This window comes from Ambystoma mexicanum, chromosome 6q, assembly GCF_040938575.1.
Source record: "Ambystoma mexicanum isolate Mex_15411 chromosome 6q, UKY_AmexF1_1, whole genome shotgun sequence".
Taxonomy (NCBI): domain Eukaryota; kingdom Metazoa; phylum Chordata; class Amphibia; order Caudata; family Ambystomatidae; genus Ambystoma; species Ambystoma mexicanum.
In genome coordinates this window covers 891,762,597-891,781,002 of record NC_090937.1, presented here as the reverse complement: position 1 = coordinate 891,781,002, position 18,406 = coordinate 891,762,597, and the positions used below count along the sequence as shown (strand labels likewise).

Below are 18,406 nucleotides of genomic sequence, written 5' to 3'. Positions count from 1 at the left end.
GGAGGTGAAAAAGGCCATCTGAATGGGCGCGCATATAAAATGTGCCCATTCATGTGTCCCTTGTGGATTGGGCTGCAATTTTTGGGGCGCAAGTGATTTCATTTCTTGTGTAAATAAAAACAAAAAAAAAAGTTGAGCACCTGGCACCCTGAGGATTCTTTTTTTCAAAACAGTAATTTTTGCAGATTACTTAAAAAAAAAAAAAAAAAAAAAAAAATTTTTTTTTTTTTAAAAGATGCTGTTTTTGCACAAAACGGCCATTTTTGCGGCATTTTGCGCAAAACGGCCGTTTTCGCGGCATTTTGCGGGATCGCAAAATCGCAATAAGCTGGAGGGTCTGATTAGAGCTGAACCATTCTTTGAGCCCTTTAAGAGTAAAACCAATCTCTGGCTCTCAGCTCAAGTCATTTGAGACACAACAGCACTAACGCCCAGGCTGACCTTACATTGGGACTGCACCTTTGTATATCTCTTGTAGTCAATTCCGTAACATTCTGTATATTGACCACTGCAACCACACCTGTGTACACTACTTTTTCTTCCTCCAACCTCCTCCCCCACAAACTATCCCCTCCCCACCCTCCCAACCCCGCTTACCTTCTTTTTTCTTCTTTTCTTGGAGCGAACGCACAGGAAACACTCTGTTCCCAGCGCATCCGCTCCCGATGGCCGCCATGGAAAGGGAAAACGGACTACGTTTTCCCTTTCCCGGCGGCAATTTATTTGCAACTTTCTTTTTTTTTCTGTTTCGAAACACGGCAGCATTTCAAAACAGAAAAAAATGACATTAGTACCCTGGTCTAACGGGCCGGGGTACTTATGTCTATAAGACCCTCGGCGGTGGCCCTATACCGCCCATGGGGTTTTTAGCAGTCTTATGGTGCTTCCTATATATTTTTTGCCACAAATGCATATTTTGGCATAAATTACATATTTTGTGTTACAGTTAATATATTGTTTTATGTTTTCTTTTCTTCCAATAGGTAGACCTATTTCTTTTGTACCATTCATTATTTGGGTACAGATTGCGCGGTTTTCACATCTGTATGTTCCTGTAGGTGCCGGCACTTTTAGGAATTGGCTTAAGGTGTCAGTTTTTGCTTCTTTGAGGTGTCTAGGGCTTATCTTTTGTTTTAAAGTCAGTGTTTTTCAATAAACCATCTTCAGTTTTTCATCTATAGTTTGCTTGATAGTATCATCTGTTTGTAAGATATTCCAGTGTTTTTTCAGAAGTTTGTTCAAAACATATGCTTCACTATTGTAGGTAGTGATGAAATTCACTTTTGTTTGTTTGTTTTCCATTTTCTGTTTGTTTACTAATAAACTTGTTCTTGGTATTTTTCCGGCTTTTCTTATTGCTCTGTCCACATGTTCTGCTTTGTAGCCTCTTTGTATAAATCTTTCTTTAAGATTCTCTACATGTACTTGAAATTTCTCCTATGTGCTGCAATTCCGTTTTATTCTTAATATTTCCCCATACTGGATTTTTTTCATAATATGTTTAGCATGGTTGCTTTCGGCATTTAGCACATTGTTAACTGCAGTTGATTTTGTGATTTAGAGATAGATGTTGCCTTGCTAATAAGTTACCATTAGGTTAAACTGTTCCCCATGAAATAGATGACCTTTGGCTATGTTTTGGTCCTTTATTTTCATAGACCAATTATAAAAAGCAAGAAATACTCCAAATCAGATATTGTATGGAGACAATATATGAAGCAAGAAATTGAAAGAAACACTTATATGCGACAGTAGGAAGGAAGTACCACAGAAAAGGGGGAGTGAACCCAATATGCTGGCAAAATGACTATGTTCACTGTTTTTTGTTAACAATGAGTATTGATAACAGACAAAACTGAATTCATTCAGATCCTCTTCCTATCTTCCATCTATTAACTACTACCTATACCTTTACATTTTCTCTTTCTCTTTTTTTTCTACAAAGAGTATCTCTCCTGAAGAACCACGGTTAAGTACTGTGGGGAAACACGTGTTGAGAGAGAACTTTAACACAAGAGCGAAAACCTTAATAGAAAATTGCATGAACATTAATGCAATTAAACTAAGAGAAAAATCCAAATACATGGAATGAAAACTGCTTGAAAAAATAATGCAAATAAGAGAATTGTTAATAAAGGTATGAAAATAACAGAAGACTAATGTAGAAGACTTTGAAAAAACGTACGAAACAATAAATATCTTGAAAAACAAACAAATGTGTGAGTAAACCGTGCATACCAGGAGCACAACCATATAAGTGCTTTTTTCAACACAAATACTGAAGTAAATATTGTAGCAGTGACAATATAAGCACCTAGGTAGCAGATCCTGGTAATAACCACTACTAGACAAGCACAACAGATATCGCCTGAATAAGAATACAAAGCTGACAAGGACTGTAACTTTCTAATAAAATAATAGCGAAAGCAAATGCCTGCCCTGATGAAGGACTTTGAAGTCCGAAATGCATTGGCACGTTGAAGGTGGCCCCAAATACTGGTTGATCAAAAAAGCACATTTTGGTTTTCTAACCACATAGGAATTATGTTTGATGTAGTGATTCCTTTGTTGAACATTGATTATCTACTATGTAAACATTTGATTAATGTTTTGTATTTGTGTATTTATTTGTCATTTATATAGCGCCTTATGCCAAGGCGCTGTACAAAAGCAACTTTACAGTACAACAGTTTTCTATCTTGTCAGGCTAGAAAAAGGGAGTACAGCCATCACCGTCGGCTTTCTAGCCTAGGCTCATTTGTTATGCCCTAAAAAGTGTGCCATTGGCACAATATCATGCCTCTGTTACTAAAGGATTACTGAGGGAGCGATTACAGTTCACAGAGTGTGCAAACTGTATTTTAATATGTCTACCGGTGAGACGGGCAAGCTTAGAGGTTTTCAGTTCATTTTAACTAAGCAGTATGGCCCTGTAACTGTTTGATAGCATGGCTGGTCTGCCCTTTGCCCCACGCCAAGGCAGGTTTGGAGCAAGTATACTTTGCATATCAATATCTACTCCCATCCACTCCTTCCACCCTCCTGGGTACTACTCCCCTCCTTGTCCTGACAGAACAGAGCACACACATATCCAGGACTTCTTGTACTCAAGAATGTCTCTCCTCCCTACTGACACCACATCAACTATTCTCTGGGTGGTTGGGTGGGTGTGTGTTTCTGTGTGTGGTTGTGTGTGTGGAAGATTATAATGTGTTCACACAGAGTATAATAACGTGTTTTAGTGCATACAATGTTAGTACCCGTTAAACACAGTAAAGGTTGCTTGAAATGCACCATTGCACATGTCACAATAGTGTATCATTCTTAGCACCGACATTCGGATGCTTTTTACGCAATGTTTCTGTGACATTGTGAAGGGAACTGCACAGAGTAGATCCCAATTTCCCAAATGTTCTCTGTTTGAGAACCCCTAGGAAACTCCAGTGTTTGGCTCAGTCACTGCACTCACTTAATGGTCAATTCAGGGTCAAACAATTGCTTCCAAGCCCTATATAAAGTTAGCAGCCACCACTGCGGATGAATGTATGGTGTAATGTTGCATTACAGCCTGGTGCGGTGCTGTTATAGATGCTACCTGTCCAAACCCAAGATATGGGCCCAAGAGAAAGCCAACCCCCCCACCCCACCCGCAATCAGTGCTGTAATGTATTTTAACGTTGAAGTGAGTGTTGTCCTGGTAGAATGCTGGCACAGAGAAACACCGAGCAATCATGCAGAAAGTTGAGGGAGGGTGTGCAGGTCTTTCAATGGTGGTTAAGGTTCTCGTATGAGCTATTGTTTACAGTAGGTGGCCAACATACAAATGTTATAATGTGACATAAAATCTGGGGTGGGTGAGTTACAAAGTACTGGGACCCACCTGACTTATGGGCAGGGAGTGTATGCTTAGGATTGGGGGGGTGCTGGTTAACCCCTCAACCCCCATCTCCTAGTTAGAAACGAAGTTCAACGTTGTAAAACTTGTTTGGAATCCTGAAATGAGCATCGTACTGGTGGAATGTTGGCTCAGGGAGACAAGCACTCAGGGAGACAAGCATTTGTGTGTAATGTTGGGCAGGAAATAATAGCCCAGGTAACTGTGGTTAAGGTCCTCTCCTAAAGCATTGTTTACCATGATGCACCAACATTCACATTTTATGATCAGGCTTTATAGACCCCACTCCAGGGCACTAATTGGTGTTATAGATCCTAAAGTCCAAGTTAAAGGCCCAGGCACAGTGAGGGCATTTCCTCAAGTTTATTTGACCAAAATGGAGAGAAATCTTAAAGCTAGTTTAACCTATGTTGCTCCTTCGTGTGAATGAAACGTTAAAAGAACGAACAGGGTGGATACAATGGGCCTCATTACGAGTTCGGAGGTAGCCATGCCGTTTTTACCAGCATGGCTATCTACAAACTCGGGTCCGGGTCCCGAAAAAATGGGAATTATCGGGCCATTCTGACCTTTGCGGGCCCGATAATTCCCATTTGCGGAACCAGGAACGTCCCCATTCCCATTTGAGCCCCTATAGGGCTCAATGGGAATGGGGAGGATGGTAACAACGGTCCTGTTAATAACCATCCTGTTCTGCTAGAGGGTGCCGCTCTGCACGTCTGGTCTGACCAGCATACAGAGCGGCCCCGTGAGCAGAACTCATAATGTGGCGGTAGAGTGATAATGGCACCGGCAGCACTACTGGTTACGTTATCACTCTACCGCCAGGGTCGTAATGAGGCCTAGTGTATGCCTTTATAGGGCTAGATAACGAGCAGATTGTATAACACTGCTTCCTGGGGGTAATGACCACTCCGATTTTAGTATTAACAGTAACATGTGCAGGCTTGAAGGTGGGTCCGACAACTTACCGGACAGTAACTACCTGTGGAGTAAGTCTTCTGAGGCATTAAAATAGACCCCAGCACAGTTCCTTTGTGGTATTGGCACCTGTTAGCACACCTGCACACTCAGTATAGAGGGAAGGGTCATGAGGTACTAATGGGACAATGTGAAAGAAAGGCTAACCTTCATGGATGGGAAGCTAAGGGATTGTGGTATCATGACAAAACGATTGTAAACTGACTACTATTTTGTTCACAGAGAGTGTGCTGTAAAATGCACAATTTCAAACAATGCTTATAAAAGTGTGCTAAGGTGGCTAACTCCCACTCAGAAACCCCCAAACAGCACTGGGCTGTGTCAGGCTCCCTCGGTATGCCAGGTCACGGCCATCCATTACAAAATTCACCAAGTGCCACTAATGCATATGGCCCATTATATACCCAGGTGAAAGCGTGCACAGGCCTAATGAGCACGCACACTCGTTTCTTGCAGAGAATTGTTCATACCTTACTTTCACCCCCAAGCAGGTTGAGGTCATACTAATGGGATAAAGGCGCCATATAAATGACAGACTACTACTACTACATACACGTGTTATAGACACACACAAAAGCATGGGTCAGTCATGAACTGATACGTGTTTCTTTAGATATACATTTGAAAATAGTACATTCAAAGTGCAATTCGCTTAGCAAGCTGTCACAGGCATGATGTGTTGTTTTAATTGTAGCAGTTTGCATTGTTCTGTATTCTCCGCTTCCATAACTTCTTAGCAGGGGCACAACACCATTGAGCTGATGGGCTTCTGCACCCACTCCCCCAAAATGTTGGGCTATGTTTACTTGACCTGGCCGGACAGACACAGATGTCAAAAGGCGGCTGCGCCTGGGCTTCGCTGTTCACAAAGGCTCAGAAATAACTAACTAGAGCATTTCATGTTTAGCGCCTGCATTCATATGCATACATTTTTAGGCAATTGAAATCGTGATGTGAGGTTAGTAATTGCATGCCAGGAGGTGATTGGATGAGAGGGAACAGGAGACGGCTCATTCCCACAGCCGTCCTTAAGTGGGTGCTTTGACTTAAAGGGGAGAGTTGACTGCTTGTAACATCGATGCTGCACTAGAATGGTCTCAGAACAAGTAACTGAGTTAGACGGCCACCACACAAATAGCTTTGCCCCTCCCCCCTCTCAGAAGTTAGCACATCGCCCAACATTTGAATGGTTAGCCACCCCTGCAATATAGGCTCCGTTTGCCCCTGATCCTTAGAATCCTCTCATTAAGTCAGAGGAAAGCCTCCACGCCGCACCAAGGACATGCACGCGTGCAGTTTGCCGACTCTCGCCAACTGAGTGCAGATTTCAAAGCACTTCTGGTGGAAACGCGAGACAGTGCTGCATTCAGAGGGCAGAACGAATGTGTATTGCGATTCTTCAACCACTGTACATGCAGTCCGGCTGCAGCGAGGTGAACATGGTGCGAAACTAGACACGCCCATTCCCCGCCCACACGGGTCTGCACTGTAACACGCCGAACAGCAACACCAAGTAAAAATGAAAACACAGCACCTGACATCGCACATGCTCGGAGAACGTGAAAGCAAATCCCCGAATTCGCGACATCAGAAAAGTTTGCAACGCCTTTTAAAGCGCCGGTCACTGCTTGGGTGGTTTACTATGCGATTTTTCGTGACGTTGGCTTTCTAAAGTGTAATCCAAACACAGACAAGAGCCCGTGTGCGCCAATGAGGCTACTAATCGAAGGGGGCGATAGAATCGATCTATTCCCCGCACATCATTCTTAAAACTACTCACAGTGTGTCCATCTACATTGCCTTCACGTATGTCTCTATGAAAGATGACTTTATCGTGCAGTCTACATTATACACCCACTCCTGCCCCTTAACATGAAGATGCACGTGTGTGGAGACAGGCCCATCAAGGCAAGGAAGGCCACCCGCGCGGCGATGTGCCTTTCTCTAGTGCATCTCTGGACACATGCAGTCTCCCTGGATGGAACTCGAAGGCTAGTGTCCCCATACCTGAGGCAGACATCAGGTGCCAAGGTGTGCACGCCTTACCTGCTCCCCAGAGTCCGAAGACTTCACCAGCTGTTTATCCTTGTACAGGGACCAGAGTCCAATGTTGGGCAACAGAATCAAAGCCACCATGAACAGGAAGGTCATCTGCAGGAAGCGCTTCTGCTTCTTCTTCATGGCAGTGGCGGGCAGCAGCTTCCGCGAAGACCCTTCAACGTGTATCCAAACAGGAGCCGCTTCCTGCAGCACCCGCGGCTCCCCCTGGAGCGGTGGGACTCTTTCCGTGCGGCGGTAAAACCCGCCGGGACGTGCAATCTTCAGGGCGGGCACGCGGGCCGGGGCCCCCTTCTTCTCCCAGAAATCCGCCAAACGCACCCAATCCGTTCGCGAACAAGTCCACCAGACTTCTCGACCCCTGTCAATGAAATAAGAAGAGGCGAAGGAGTGAGGGGGGCTGTCTTGGCAAGGCTGACATGGAACTTTAATGAAATAAGAAGAGGCAAAGGTGTGAGGGGGGCTGTCTTGGCAAGGCTGACATGGAACTTTAATGAAATAAGAAGAGGCAAAGGTGTGAGGGGGGCTGTCTTGGCATGACTGACATGGAACTTTAATGAAATAAGAAGAGGCGAAGGTGTGAGGGGGGCTGTCTTGGCAAGGCTGACATGGAACTTTAATGAAATAAGAAGAGGCAAAGGTGTGAGGGGGGCTGTCTTGGCATGGCTGACATGGAACTTTAATGAAATAAGAAGAGGCAAAGGTGTGAGGGGGCTGTCTTGGCAGGGCTGACATGGAACTTTAATGAAATAAGAAGAGGCAAAGGTGTGAGGGGGCTGTCTTGGCAGGGCTGACATGGAACTTTAATGAAATAAGAAGAGGCAAAGGTGTGAGGGGGCTGTCTTGGCAGGGCTGACCTGGAACTTTAATGAAATAAGAAGAGGCAAAGGTGTGAGGGGGGCTGTCTTGGCAGGGCTGACATGGAACTTTAATGAAATAAGAAGAGGCAAAGGTGTGAGGGGGCTGTCTTGGCATGACTGACATGGAACTTTAATGAAATAAGAAGAGGCAAAGGTGTGAGGGGGGCTGTCTTGGCATGACTGACATGGAACTTTAATGAAATAAGAAGAGGCAAAGGTGTGAGGGGGGCTGTCTTGGCATGACTGACATGGAACTTTAATGAAATAAGAAGAGGCAAAGGTGTGAGGGGGCTGTCTTGGCAGGGCTGACATGGAACTTTAATGAAATAAGAAGAGGCAAAGGTGTGAGGGGGCTGTCTTGGCATGACTGACATGGAACTTTAATGAAATAAGAAGAGGCAAAGGTGTGAGGGGGGCTGTCTTGGCATGACTGACATGGAACTTTAATGAAATAAGAAGAGGCAAAGGTGTGAGGGGGCTGTCTTGGCAGGGCTGACATGGAACTTTAATGAAATAAGAAGAGGCAAAGGTGTGAGGGGGCTGTCTTGGCATGACTGACATGGAACTTTAATGAAATAAGAAGAGGCAAAGGTGTGAGGGGGGCTGTCTTGGCAGGGCTGACATGGAACTTTAATGAAATAAGAAGAGGCAAAGGTGTGAGGGGGGCTGTCTTGGCAAGGCTGACATGGAACTTTAATGAAATAAGAAGAGGCAAAGGTGTGAGGGGGCTGTCGTGGCAGGGCTGACATGGAACTTTAATGAAATAAGAAGAGGCAAAGGTGTGAGGGGGCTGTCTTGGCAGGGCTGACATGGAACTTTAATGAAATAAGAAGAGGCAAAGGTGTGAGGGGGGTTGTCTTGGCATGACTGACATGGAACTTTAATGAAATAAGAAGAGGCAAAGGTGTGAGGGGGGCTGTCTTGGCATGACTGACATGGAACTTTAATGAAATAAGAAGAGGCAAAGGTGTGAGGGGGCTGTCTTGGCATGACTGACATGGAACTTTAATGAAATAAGAAGAGGCAAAGGTGTGAGGGGGGCTGTCTTGGCATGACTGACATGGAACTTTAATGAAATAAGAAGAGGCAAAGGTGTGAGGGGGCTGTCTTGGCATGACTGACATGTAACTTTAATGAAATAAGAAGAGGCAAAGGTGTGAGGGGGGCTGTCTTGGCAAGGCTGACATGGAACTTTAATGAAATAAGAAGAGGCAAAGGTGTGAGGGGGCTGTATTGGCATGACTGACATGGAACTTTAAGGAAATAAGAAGAGACAACGGTGTGAGGGGGCTGTCTTGGCATGACTGACATGGAACTTTAATGAAATAAGAAGAGGCAAAGGTGTGAGGGGGGGCTGTCTTGGCATGACTGACATGGAACTTTAATGAAATAAGAAGAGGCAAAGGTGTGAGGGGGCTGTCTTGGCATGACTGACATGGAACTTTAATGAAATAAGAAGAGGCAAAGGTGTGAGGTGGGCTGTCTTGGCATGACTGACATGGAACTTTAATGAAATAAGAAGAGGCAAAGGTGTGAGGGGGGCTGTCTTGGCAAGGCTGACATGGAACTTTAATGAAATAAGAAGAGGCAAAGGTGTGAGAGGGGCTGTCTTGACAGGGATGCCATGGAACTTCATCGAACATTCCAAATGTGCCTAAAGTACTTGCAGAGAAGAACGCCACTGGTGTGGTGGGGCGGGGGGGGGCTGCGAGACCTGTTTGCACCTCTTGCCAACTTCTGAATCTACACTCTCAGACTCGGCCGGGCACCTGCGACCTCTACTCAAGAGACACTCACCAGGGCCCACCATTGCATTCGACCACCGAGTGTCCATGGGTTGGACATTCATAGCACCGGGGAACTGCACGTTCAGTGTACTCGCATTTAAAACGTGGACTAAAGAAACGCGGCACTGACTGTGTGCACCTGGGGAGCGTTCACCATGTAACTGTACGCGATTGCGATGCAGCAGGACAAACCCCCAACACCAGGCAAGCCCCGTGCATGTAACGTGGGCGCGCTATACCAGGTGTCCTAGCACATACTTGTTCAACCAAACCAAACATGTTGGTGACTCAGGTCCAAGAATAACCTGCACACTGTGCGGCAATGCCTGATGTGTTTGCCTGTTGTGATGGGAGCAGCATTGATGCGATGTGCAATTTCAGAGAGACGTGTTTTTGAAATGCCAGGTAGCTGCGCCCGCCTGCGATTTCACAGTGAGGTGGGTGGGACCTGCCCTCTTCATTATTACACAGATAATGCTTGGGAGATGGAGCAGACATGGTGAATCATTGCGTTAGACTGACTTACCCACACGCAGCCAAGCCAACACCTCAGAGCAGCCAAATCCCTTCACCGACGGATTTCACAGCACCAGCCGATCAGTCATGCTTCCCGTGCAACTCAGGCGACCTGAGCAACCCTTCCTCGCAATCCCTGCTCCTAATCCGCCAGGGGTGCCCTGCGTCTGGCGATAGGCGCAGGGGATCAGACCCCGGAGCTGGCCCCAATTGCGGCAGCGCTGCCAACGAGAAGACCCGGGAGAGCAGAAGGGCGCGCGGCAGCAGCCCTCTGCCTACCGCTGCTGCTGCTGCCTTCCAGCCGAGGATATGTTAGGAGGTGTAAACACGTGGATGAGAAATCTGAACCAGGGGGAGGGGGAGGAGGGCGCATCCCTCCCAGCTCCAAGAACCTCAACAAATAAACCAGGGGAAAGCAACGCAGGCTGCAGCAGCGGGGACTGGGAGGAGGACACAAGCGGCTGCTGTCACCGGCGCACGCTGCCTGCGGGCTCCGCGGACTTCGACGAATGGACCGCGGACGAGGTCTGCTGGCGGTAGACCCCCCCGCCCCCCGGATTTCACTGGCCTCGTCTTAGACTGAGGGAGGCGGTTTGGTTTGGTTCTCCCTTCCCCAGGGCCAGGCACTGCCGTTTCACAGCTGGATCACACGCAGTAAGCCTTCGTGTTCCCTCCTGGCCAGGCAAGTGCTGATCACTCGTCTCTAGCGTAGCACCCTAGGCACCTATGGTAGTAGGGTTGCGCGTGGTAATGCCCAGGAGGCTAAAGACCACCGCCTGCAGCAGAAGCCTCCAGCCCAAGGACGGCCGTAAGTAACTAGTGGCATCTGTGTGATCAGAGCACTGTCTGTGGGAAGGCACCCCCTGGGCACATGCTCGGCCTCTCATGCATGTGTGTGTAACCCGTGTGCTGCCGTGTCCCGGCTCGAGCCATTGCTGCATGTGTATTACCTCCAAGAGTCTCTAGCAGCACACATGGGAGTGAATGAATGCATGGATGGATGCATGGATGCATGCATGCACGCACGCATGAATGCTTAGCCTCGCTCGGATGTACGCGGACATATGTTGAGTCAGAATCACACACGCCTCTGTGTGCAGTCACCTCAATGGTGCCCACAGGGCCCCTTTTGTGTGCATGTATAGCAGCCGAATGCAATAGCACTGTGGTGTGCGTGCCATGTTCAGGGTGGGCACTATCGGTGTTGCGCATGTGTCACCGGACCCACACGGCCATATGAACACTGTTAGCTGGACCACGCACAGCCACCACGGGGGCATGTGTGTGTGTTAACCCGACAGCTATCTCCGTACTGCGATCGCCCGGGGGAAAGATTGTCCATGTGTCTGCTGGCAAGTCCACAGGCTCAGCCTCGTGTGCCATTCTTTGGGACGATCCTTTTTTTGGCACCAGACCAACAAGCCTCTGTGTATTCGCTCTGCAAGAAGAGCACTTCCCAGTAGGGTTTGCTCCAGTGTTCCCCCTGGGGAGAAGATGCCATCATGCCTAGTACACTTGTATAGCAGAACCTCCTCATCTCCAGTGTGCTAGAATACTCTCTCCTGCACGTGTGCTAGTGATACTTAGTAGTCCATTCTCAGCAGCCCCTTCCAAGAAGACGGTGTGGCATTGTGCTCGAAGTTACCACCAATCCAATGCGCATGCCTTCTGCCATTTCTAGGGTGCACGCCAAGTCATCAGTTGATTATCATTGCTCTCCCCCCACCCGACCCCCCCCCCCCCCACAGACTTCTAGCCATAATCAGGGTGTAGCTTCAGCCCGTAGTTGGAATCCGAGCCTATAGCTCACGCGCGACTGTCACACAATATGCTTGCAGCAATTTCCAGCGTGAGAGCCAAGGCTCACGTGGATGTGCGTACCTGATGGCACACGCCTGTGGGCAGTGTGCAGCAACCTGCAGACTGTGGCGGGTCTGAGGAATCTGAGTGCAGGCGCTTGGGAGCGCGAGCTCAGCCTCCGGCACTCATGCGTGTCCTAGACAGGCCTCTTTGTAGGGCTTTGTCTGTTGAACGCGTGGGGAGGGAAATCGCCCAGGCTCTGTGTGTAGCCATCTCTGGGGTGTAGAGGTGCCCCCTGCTCCGCACCTGATTCTGCACCCGCCCCCCCTCTCGTTTATCGTAAGTCCATGACCTTACCCAGTGGCTACGGTCCATCCATGAAGTGTGGCACCCTCAGCCATGGTGTGTTTGGTGATATGACGGTGTTCCAATGAGGCTTTGCCCACTTTGTGTGCAGAGAAGTTTGCCATGGGAAGGGTGTGCGATAAAAGTTGCAAGTATCTCTTTTACATGCAGAGGTCCGACTGTCTCTCGCCATATCTCCGATACAGAGAAACAAAGGCCATCCTTGAGCTGCACGGTGTCTTAATCCTGGGAAGATTGCCAGGGAGCAGTTTTACTTGCTGACACTCTGAAACCCCTAACAGGCATGGTGCGATGAGGCTCGGCGGCCACTGCTGAAATCAGAGGTAAGGCGTATTCGGCTCAGTTCTGAATCACCTACCGTCCCACTGATGCAGGCAGATCCTGCTGGGTTTCGATGCACACATTCAACTTCACTGTTTAAAGCGTCCATGTTTTGAGATCATGGTCAGTCTTCTAGAAAGAGGCAGGAGGTTGCACCTGTCTGCACTCGTATACCGAGAGGGGTGGGGGGTGCACCTTAAGTTACATTAGCCTAGTGGGGTCGGGCTAGGGCCTGACGTTCTCTCGGGCACCAATGAAAAAGTGGCCCACCGTTGCAATTGCCAATGCATTCTTTTTGTGACAGAGTGAGTAGTTCCCAAGACGCAAGACAAAATGTGATGCAATTTTAAAGAATATTCATTCAGAACACTGGTCAAAAGTAGTAGCCACATGGTGAAGTAGTTTATGAAACTGGCCCACTTGGGTCAAAAAAGTGTTACACACTACAAGTTTGTGGTTTTAGTTCGGTTATTGCTCTGTTGTCCTATAGGCCAGTCCGAGCCTGCAGGCTAGTTGAGTTAAAGGCAGGATCATAACAGGTTGTTCATTTATTTGAGTGCGCACGTCCGCGCCCGCTCACCCCCCACCCCCCACACACAATGACATTGTTGTAATGATTGTGCATGAATTTGTATTCAGTGTATGTAACTAGGTGTGCAACATACAAATCATCTTGTGACTCCATACGAGTGTTTTCAGGAGAGTCTTTGTGAGTTTAGGTGCAACTCGGGAGCATCTGAGAGTCCCACGAGATCTTCGACAAAAACGAACCCCGAACATAGGATTAGGGCTGATACTAACTTTGGTGAGTCATGCATTTGTACAGATTTGCATTAGAGCAATGCCACCCGCTCTACTGATATTCGTGGTCATTCCAACTTGACCAGTAAAGGCAGCAATGGCAGAGATGTGGGCAGGTGCCAGATTGGACGTTAGATAGAAAAATGATATGATGAGTTATCAAACCAAGTTATGATAAAAGTAGACAAGTTTCCCTTTATCAAACCACGATAGGAAGATAACTGTGCCAAAATGTCCAGGGCTCTGCTGCTCCTTACATCCACACGGACCATCCATCCACCTATAGAAGGGAGAGGGAGTGGGCTGCTCTGTAAATCGAAGGTGATGATGAACCTTGTGGCCCACTGGCTCCTAACTACTGCCCGTCACACCCTTGAATCGGCCAGCTACCTAAGGGATGCACTGGTAATAACGGTGCTCCCAGGAGACTGCTCAATAGCCAGGTTGAGTGGGCAGGATAAAGACAGATCAGCCATTTTGTTTTTCACTAGGCATCCTTGCCGGGATTATGTGGTGAATTCTCCTGTGCAAAAGACATGTACCCAGTTTGAATAGATAATTGGCAGGTAATGGAGGCTAGGGTATGGCCACGTGTATATCCAGAATTCTCCATGTATCGTCAACGTCGGGAGACACGCTGGAAAGCAACTGGGAGGTAGATTCCCTCAGCAGGTCTTTGCAAGTCCCTGTGGTCATGCCAGGAAGCACTTGGCCTGCTTCCATGCTCTTTTAGGCTGGAACTGTCGATGTCTGATTCACATAGTTTGTTATTTTGCAAAAAAATAACGCAGAGTGAAGCCTAGTGGTGTTATCATTCTTGAAATAAAGGGAAATGCGATTCATTATGTGAATACATAACCCTATCTGCAGGGGCTGGGTGGCAGATTACTCAGAGGAAAATGAGTCCAATAAATGAACTTCCACCAAATCACCCGTCTTTGGCTGCCGGCATTGACATGTTTCCTAGAAGTCTCAGGCGAGAAGAACTTCCTCTGGTAATGTCTCAGGAGTGAGGATGCCCTCCAGGATAAGAAACCAGATAATTCCAATGCCTAAACGGACTCCTAGATGGACTTTGAAGCCAGACCGGCAGGAACGATTGTGTGTTTAGGAAATAATACATGAGTCTCAAGAGGGAGCCCACGAAGGTACCAGAAGCATAGTCTACATGCTGCCTCATCAGTGATAGTGAGTGGTTCAAAGAGCATGCCAACTCCCAGACCACACGTTTCCAGGGATAGTTCGAGAGATTCTGAAGCAGGCCGGATGCGCCTAGTGCAGTGGCATCCATGCAGCTCAGCAGTTTACCAAATCATGTTGGAAGAGAGAGAATCATGGGTTGTATTTGGGAGGACATCACCCTTTGATGTTTCAGTCCATATTGGTGCAGTGCTGCCTACTTTTATGGAAAAGGAACCTGAACTGGAACAGCAGCACAGTCGCTGCTTCAAGGAAGAAAGGGATTTAGATGCACCCTTTCCCTGGCAGAGCAGGAGTCAGGGAAGTCAGCATTCCCAGATGTATAGAGGAATGTGTTCCACTATCTGGAATGGGACAGACAGACCTCTGGAACACACGAACCGATGTTCTGGAGAGGCAGTGTTTCAGAGTTGTACTAATTTATTTCTCTGCCTCTTGTGTGAGGCTGTTTATTCCTGTAACATATGGGATTGTGGCTTGTGGGATGCATGACCAAAACCACAACAACGATGAAATGCCGTGTCCTCCAGGAACAGTTGTCCCCCTGATAAATTGTTGGAAGGAAATGCAACTGACATTGCTGCAATGACTGGAATGACATATGTAATTAATGCATCTTTGATGTATTTTAAGTATTACATTTCTCTGTGTTGTAAATGTATAAAAGTACACACTTGAATTATATTGTATAGAGCATGGTCAAGAACAGTTTTTGAAAAGGCACTTTTAAGAGTAAATGTGTTGCTGAAAGTTTTAATTGAATTATGAAAGGTGAAATGACTTGTTTTCTAAAACAAATATGCAAGCTTTGCCGTTCTGATGAACTGGCCGAATACCGCCCATCTTGCTCTCTGGCGGGGCTGTCTAGACTGATTTAGTTGCAGACAGCAAGATGCCCTACCCAGGCAGATTTCATCCAGCCAGACCTGTATGATGTCACTTCTTGAGTCACGTGCAAACAAACAGACCCACAGACACTGGGCCTCATTAGGACCCAGGCGGTAAGGGGTTTACGGCGGCGTAAACAGCGCCGACCCTTACCGCCTGATTCCGAGGTCCCTTAGCGCCATGGAGGTTTTAACACCTGCTTTTAGCAGGTGTTAAAATCCATGGCGCTAAGGGACCTTGTTGTTAATTACGCCACCGTAATTTACGGTGGCGTAATTAACGCCTTCCCCACTCCCATTATGCCCTATGGGGCAAAAATGAGAATGGGGAAGGGTAAATGGGTTAATGGGGACTTACCGCCCCACTCACCTCGGAATGGGGCGGTAAGTCCGCCAACCACCATGGCGTAAACGTAGTTTACGCCATGGTGGTAAAGGTACGACCCAGGCGGTAACTTACCGCCTGGGTCGTAATGAGGCCCACTGACTGTGATACATCAGCCGCATTTACCTACTGATGAAGTCTAATCATGTGTGCCATTAACGTGTGAGCCAAGAAGAATTCAGAAGAATATCTTGCAGGTAGTACCAGCAGCGGAGAGGCCACTCCCTATCCCACACATTTACTTCCGTTTCTGAGCTGAAGTGACTGCACGCGCAGCCGCAGTTGCAGTGGTCAGCGGGTTTGCAAAGGCAGAGTTCTGCCATCCACTTGTTTATCATGTCAGCATGTATATCACATACACACAGCCAGTGATGCAGGATCAATCTGAAATCCCCTGGAGCTGTCTGAGCAGTGTTGGGAGCCTGGATGCCAGACCCAGTCTGAAATAACCTGGCACTTGGTAGGGCCTTCATTGGACCCCCATCATTTAAAAACTATAGGCAACACTGAAACTTCACTGTGAGCAGTGCCAGGCGATCGATATCTGCACCAGCCAACAAGAAACATCTGCTTTGTCCGAGGATGTGAGGGCTACACATTGTGACTGCAGCTAGGAGGAAACTCAGGGCATCCACGGGAGGAGTCTCAGTGAGGCCTCCAGTAAACTAATTGTTAAAGCGATGCCCCCTCAAACCACTGACAGGGGAAACAGCCGCCAGTGTTGTCATGTTAATGATACCATACAGGGAGGGATTAGATGACCGAGGGTCTGACTGCAACCTCTATAAGGTGGGAAGATGAGCCATGGAGATGAGCTCAAGGGTGTGAATACCTTCTGAATATGTCTCTAACCAAATGTCAGGGGCATTCCTCCATACAGCCGATCTGTGAAAGAACAGCACTATGGTGTTCTGGGCCATGTGGCAATGAACAGGACTTTGCCCCTCCTGCCACGACCGGTCTAAAGCCTTCATGTGCATGCTTTGCGTGGTGGGACATTCAGATATTACAGATGAACAGTCCAAGGTGCATATATATGGGATCAAGGTTACAATCAGAAAGATAATAGTACATCAAAAGGACCAGTGTGGGGGTGACCAGGAGCAGTGAAATAAGGATTGGCAGTGGTGGAGGACTCTGAGGCCTCTGAGCTCTTTCTGAATGTTTCTATGGAAGATACACGTTTCAGGCAGAAGGACTTGGAGGGCCAGAGTGTGGAGAAGACCTGTTTTCTGGAATGGTATTTGTGTGACTCCCTGGTCTCTAGTAACATTGCGTTCAGATTTACGATTTGTGGCACCTTCCTATGAGGTGCTGTGCTTCTCTCAGCAAGCAATTTGTATATGTGAATGTGTGTTGTGGATTTTAGTGTGCAGGCACTGTGCTTGCCAATGTTTGTGAACAAGGTGATGTAGGATGTGATTCGATTGGTTGATGTGAAGCATATTATGGGTTACCTTCATGGTGCATATGTTCTGGGTAATGGCCTTTCCAAAACCAAGAGTCGTGAGCAGGATGTTGCCACTGGAGAAACAATTTCACACCAGCGACCATTGGCCCTATGCCAGATGGTCAGTGCAGGAGTTCAGGGTAGGAGGAGGGGGAGTAGCTCATGTTCTGGTTGTATCTAGTCATTGAATCCCACAAAGCCAAAACAGAATGGTCCCTGGCGGGAAGATTAATCATTTGGCAAGCAGTGTCTCCAGTGTTCAGGGACACTTCTCCAGCTCCTGTTTAAAATTCAAAACAATGTAAGAATTTAATGGCATTTCATATTATAAAATCAATAAAAACAGTAATTATGTAGTGGAATCCAGTTAATCTGATACCTGATGATACATTGGCAGTCCAGGTCCAATACCAGTTTAGCAAGATTGATGAGAACAATTCCTAGCAATGGATAGCTCAATAATGAACACTTTTATTTTTTTTCTTCATAGGATCATGCACCTTTCCTCTGATGGGCTTTACTAATATGGCCAACATAACACAATGAACTGTGAATAGTTCTTAGATGTGTCTGGGGATTTAAAGCACACCCATTTAATTGAGAATAACTCTTTAATGAGGATTGAAATTGTATAGGTTGGAAATTCTTTTCTAGTGTTTTAATTGTTTTAATTTGACAAACACCCTGTCGAAAGGCTTAATTTCCCTTATCCCCGATGACAGGGTCCCTTTTCACTGCTGGGCTGTAGAGTTGTTTGTTACCTTGCTAGCGGTTCCAGGAGGCTGAAAGCTCCAATTCCAATTTCATCTGATTTTAAAATAGTAAAGATCTTAATTGACTTAGAATAGCAAGTAGTTGTAAAAATAACTGGGAATAAGCAAGGTGCTATCTATTTCAAGCATATGAAAGGGAAAATGTCAATGCACAAATAGATTACATCAGTCACACATGTTGTGGCAACACGAAAACACAATGACTTCCAAATAGTGACAACGTAGAGACATACTGTCACAATTAATTTCTTTTAAATCACCCACCAAAACAGAGGAATGGAACAGTTCACGGCACACAGTGAATTGAAACAGGGTCATGCTTTTCT

General features: G+C 46.9%; 1 protein-coding gene across 1 annotated transcript in view; it reads right to left on the bottom strand.

Moving 5' to 3' along the window:
- Positions 1–10,784, bottom strand: part of GALNTL6 (polypeptide N-acetylgalactosaminyltransferase like 6) — a 2,999,321-nt gene extending 2,988,537 nt beyond the window's left edge. The window contains exons 1-2 of the mRNA XM_069631416.1: positions 10,108–10,784; positions 6,923–7,295 (exon numbers count right to left, since the gene is read on the bottom strand). Of these exons, the coding sequence (XP_069487517.1) occupies positions 6,923–7,057 (135 nt within the window). The 5' untranslated portion in view covers positions 7,058–7,295; positions 10,108–10,784. The remainder of the gene's footprint in view (positions 1–6,922; positions 7,296–10,107) is intronic.
- Between the last annotated feature and the right edge of the window lie 7,622 nt (positions 10,785–18,406).